Raw genomic sequence first — 4,887 nt, 5'->3', positions numbered from 1 at the left:
ATTAGGATCTTTTTAAATGTGAAAGTTAAGCGGGTCGACAACTAGTCGTGTCCGGAAAAAAAGAAGTTTTTCCCTTTCCCCATTTTCTCAAACAGTTTGGTAATGGTTCCCAAGTACTCCAATCGATTGCGCAATAACCCCATTTGTGACCTTCTCTTTTTCCAATTCGAATCTATGCAAAGTGCATGTTCGTCCTCCTTTTCTTCTTGGTGTCTGCTCTCTCTAATTGGTGTAATGATGAACAAACTCATTCATACCACTACTTTTTACAATCACCACCTTGTAGGTCGTATTTCTGTTCCAATTTAGTTATACTGAATCATTCTCACTAATTGTTTTAATTTGATATTGAATCTAAACACGACATTGTTCTCATTGTAAGTTCACTATATATATATATAGGGAATGTTTTTCGCTTACAGTATCATATATCAGCTATATTCTATTACCGCAGTTGTTTAGGGTTAAAGGCAGTATTATTAATATATGTTTCCATCCCTTTCATATCATCCCGTTAGTCCTCCTACCACGATATAAAGGTGATGCATGTGTTGGAACGTCTTGCGGGACACATGTATTCGGATGCGCACCACGCAACTCACACTATTGCGTTGAACAGCAATAAGTTAAAAGATAGAAAAAGAAGAGAGAAAGACGGATATAGTGTTTTGATACTTGGAACAGAGTCTAGAGAAAAAAAGTAACCCATTCTTTCCTCGAAATCCATTCAAATAGAAACAGCCAGCAACGTGCATCATGTTAGTTTCATAGCAGTTTTGAAGTTTTAAAAGCTCATTGACGTTACCCTGTTCTCAAGTGAAATTGATTTTGTTTCATTCCATCTGATTTGATGGCAAATTTCAATGGAAAACCAAAAATCTTTGCTTCAATCGCCTGCTAGCCAACTGTTAGAATAAGTTTCATAGTTTTTCAACATTTCTACCGGTCCTTCTAACTACACATATCACTAAAAGTTTTTATCACACTAAAAATGACATGAGAATGAACTCCTGTTTTTTAAAAAGAATATTTAAATCAGTCTAATTATAATATAGTTTCTGTATCTTTTTCGCTTTTTTCAGCCATTTGTTATAATCAGTTTTACCATTTTAGGGGGAGGATTTTCTGCCTACTGTTGAACACACAAGCACTTCGTACAAAAGGTGTTGTTTGTTAGCTGGGGAGAAGAAAGTGTGTTCGTATGGGACATCACTCTCATGTCTTCTGTTGCGTTTTGTCCGAGTTCGCTGTCACTCTCTAAGAAAGTTAAAATTTTCATTGTTATGTGTGTTCAACTCTGGGTTGGAACAATATCCTTGTTAATGAAAAAACATTGGAATCTATAATACAATTTTTTGTTTCTTTCTGTGTTTCCCAACGAAAATGTTTTGACAGGTGGTGCACGGCATCTGACTGCCATAAACTTTAAGACACTCGTTTAAACTGACTTTGGTGAGAAAAACCGTTCAGTTACCGGAGGCTGTAGAGTAGCTTTTTCGCATAGAAAGACAGTTCACTGTTTTTACGCTTATCACTAAATCATTGAATTATTTTTTTTTTGAAATTAGTATGACTTCAGGAATGTTCCGTTTTTCTGAACGTTTGAAGTAGGTTGCAACACGAGTATAAATGCTGGCAGCGATCTCAGTGGTCAGTTATCCGCAAAACGTTAAAAGTTTCAGAAAAACAGTTTCTTCATCTTTGAAAAATATATGTTTCACTCTATGCTACTTATCTGATTATGAAAATGTTATACTTCCTCATTCTTTAATAACTCAAATCATACCAAACATCATTCTCATATCATTCTTATATATAAAAGACAAGTGGTGTTTGTCTGTCTGTCTGAGGCGATGTCCGCAGCGGTTTTGGAAAAATAAGAGAAACTTAGCCAGCGGACGAAACCGAACTGGCATGCCCGCCGCTTTAGACGAGTACGACCGCCGCTTTAGACCCTCGGCCATGCGGGCACATCAGAAAAAGGGTTGCCACGTAAATAAGGAGAAACCAGCCGGACAAACCGCCGAAGGCGGGCAGATAGGCTGGTTTTATATAGTTTCACTTTCTTTTTTGGAAGACTCAAAAACTCGGTTACTGAATTCAAAAATTTTCAGTTTCGTTACTTTTGAGCATGTTTCACAAAAAGTTTCTCACTTTGTCATTTTTCTCTTCACGTCTACCGATGATTTCCCGAATAATCTGATTGATCTACAACTCTTTCAAGCACTTTCTCAAACACAAAATGTCGAAAAATACTTCTCTCATTAATTAAGAGGGTCAAATTTTGCCATTGCTCTTTTTTGGATGGTGCCCTCATACTTTGATAAATGCATGTTCCTTTTTCTACTCACTATTTCCTCTCAGTTTAGAAGAAGAAATGCAAATTGGGTCGATTTTTACTTCTTTTATTTTCCTCCTTTTTTGGTGGTCCCAGGTTTCCACTTTTTTTATCTCAACCTTCTTGAAACTTGTCGTTCAAAAAAATAGTGAAAAAAAACCTTTGCTGTTCAATTTTGTTTACCTTTGTCTTAAGCAAATAGTTAAATATCTGTTCTGTGAGCTACCGTATCCCCCCCCCCCCATATCCCTATAATGGACTAGTCCGTTAGTGGTTGAAAAAGTTACAGCATACCCCATTTTTATCATATTTGTTCCATTCCCAACTATTACCTTCAACTTTTTTTGTTCCCCATCCTTTCCTTTCTTTACAGCTCTGATTCCGTCGCCATCTGCTCAAAAACAATGTCCCCACTCAAAATTATAGCATGTCCTATTCAAATCCATTTCTTTAACTTCTTCTAGTCCATTCAATTTCATTTTTTCATCTACAGTTTCAAATCTTTTATTTGCTTTCCAGATCATTCTCACTAAATTTACGTCGTAAAACTGTGAATCACCACATTATTCACATCGCCTCCTGTGTGGAAAGTGAGCACCCTCCTCTCTTTGCATTCTCTCTCGCCCTCCGTGAATGATATGGATGTGAACCTCGAATCACTAGCTCCTTCTATTCCTTCTTTCCTTTTTCTTTTCCTGTAGTATTTTTTTACTTTTAATGGTACAATACTTAAGCTTGAGATCTTGTTCAAACACGACTTATAAGGCTATGATGAAGTTCAAATTTTTTGATTAAGCGTCCCTAACCGGAGACTTTTTTCTGTCCGCTTGCGGGGGTACAGCACTCAGAAGAAGGATTGGAGGACAAAATTCCAAAGCCGCCGCTAAGAAAATATCTGTTGGCGGCCGAGAACCGTCTTGGCATGAAGCCAACTGTTCCGATACATATATGTTTGCAATTGTAATTCGTTCGGTAGGTAGAACAATTTAGAAGCCTGACAATCAGTTATAAATATCAGGTAGATTCAATGAGCTCTTACTTCAAATGGGTTTACCTTAAAAACTGTATTACAACGGCACCTGCGATAAAACGGCACTTGTATTTTAACGCTATCCTCTTTATGCTCAGAATGAATGATTATGATTAGCTCGGTGCTTTTTCTTGTTGCGTATTAGAATCATTGTATTTAATATGCTTTAAATAAACGAATTGATCGAATAAACAAATTGATAGTTTAGCACGCTGTGATGGATCGCACAAGAATTCATAAAAAGAAGCTGTCAATAACAAATTATATCCATACAAAGCACCGTATTCCCAGCCGGAACAAAAACGCTGTCAACTATTTCTCTCAATCCCCCCGTTCTACTTTAAAAATTGTATTGTTATTTGTGAAATTCATAAACAAAAACTTGTAGTTTATCCTTACAAATATCTACTATCACTTTTGCGTAATGATATTGCTCACTCATGTTCGAATCATCATTGTTTTCAGGAAATGGAACATTTTTATGTACGGAAAATAGATACCTTCACACAAGCGCAAGACCGATGGTTGAGAAATTGGTATATTGAAAAGAAGAACCCAAATAGAGACGATCTTGAATATTATGCGTCCCAGTTGGATGTACCAACAGAACAAGTGAGTTTGAGTTTTTTTTACCCAGACTTGTCCCATGCCCGGCCTGGATATAATCAAAATTGTTTTCGGAACGGTCCGGCCTGCTTTTAACTTTATTTGAAGTTTTTTTTGGAAAAAATTCAAACGAAAGGATAATATTTGTAATTATTTAAAAACTTTTACTCTGAATTGTTGAATTATTAAAAGACGTTGTTGAGCTCGGCTTGGCCCGATTTTTGATAAGTCTTCATTTATCAAACTGTCATTTCTTGATTTCAGATTGCTTCATGGTTTCAATACCAAAATCAGAAGCCTGATGAAAAAAAACAAAATCAGATAATGCGATGTATTGAGTCTCTTCCGACACCAAGAGAGTGGAAATCGTCTCCCAAAGCAGTGAATCAGAATAAGGCTAGAGATAAGAGACGGCAGGCAAAACCAAAAAGCACTTTGATTTCTCAGCAGTCAGCCTATGAGAGGATTACGGCGTATGCAAAATCGAGAGCAGCGGGTGAGTGTCTGGAACTTGATACTTTCGCAGTTGAACGGACCATGTCAATGTAAAAAAACAAACCTCAAAATAGATGCCCCTATAGCAATAATTTGGTGCACAATATTTCAACTGCTTTGAGAGCTATCAAAACTTTTCCAACTGAAGAAATATTTCGAATGTATTCAGCTATAGTTTGTCTGTTGAAACTTTTTTGATATCTCCTTTATCAAAAGATAAACCGGAATACAGTGCGCGTCATAAATATGCGCCACCCCCCAAAATCGGTGTTTTCGGAAAAGAGAGTTATTTTTTTGGGAAATCGTTATTAAAATCGAATTCAGCGTATAAGAAAACCTATATTCCCAAGTTTTGAAAAAAAAATGTCGAAAAATACGTCCGGACCACTAAAAAGTCGCTAAAACGGCCGCGTCATAA

At 36.6% G+C, this 4,887-nt stretch overlaps 1 protein-coding gene across 1 annotated transcript; it reads left to right on the top strand.

Moving 5' to 3' along the window:
* Positions 1–3,836: 3,836 nt before the first annotated feature.
* GCK72_025989 (uncharacterized protein) lies at positions 3,837–4,523 on the top strand (the record flags this gene model as incomplete). The annotated part of the gene is made up of 2 exons (XM_053736597.1): positions 3,837–3,980; positions 4,239–4,523. The coding sequence occupies 2 exons, from the start codon at positions 3,837–3,839 to the stop codon at positions 4,521–4,523; spliced, it is 429 nt and encodes a 142-aa protein (XP_053580163.1).
* Positions 4,524–4,887: the final 364 nt, after the last annotated feature.

Source organism: Caenorhabditis remanei, chromosome X (genome assembly GCF_010183535.1).
Source record: "Caenorhabditis remanei strain PX506 chromosome X, whole genome shotgun sequence".
Lineage (NCBI taxonomy): Eukaryota > Metazoa > Nematoda > Chromadorea > Rhabditida > Rhabditidae > Caenorhabditis > Caenorhabditis remanei.
Note: the sequence above shows the minus strand (reverse complement) of the source record. Positions and strands in the feature narration are given on the sequence as shown.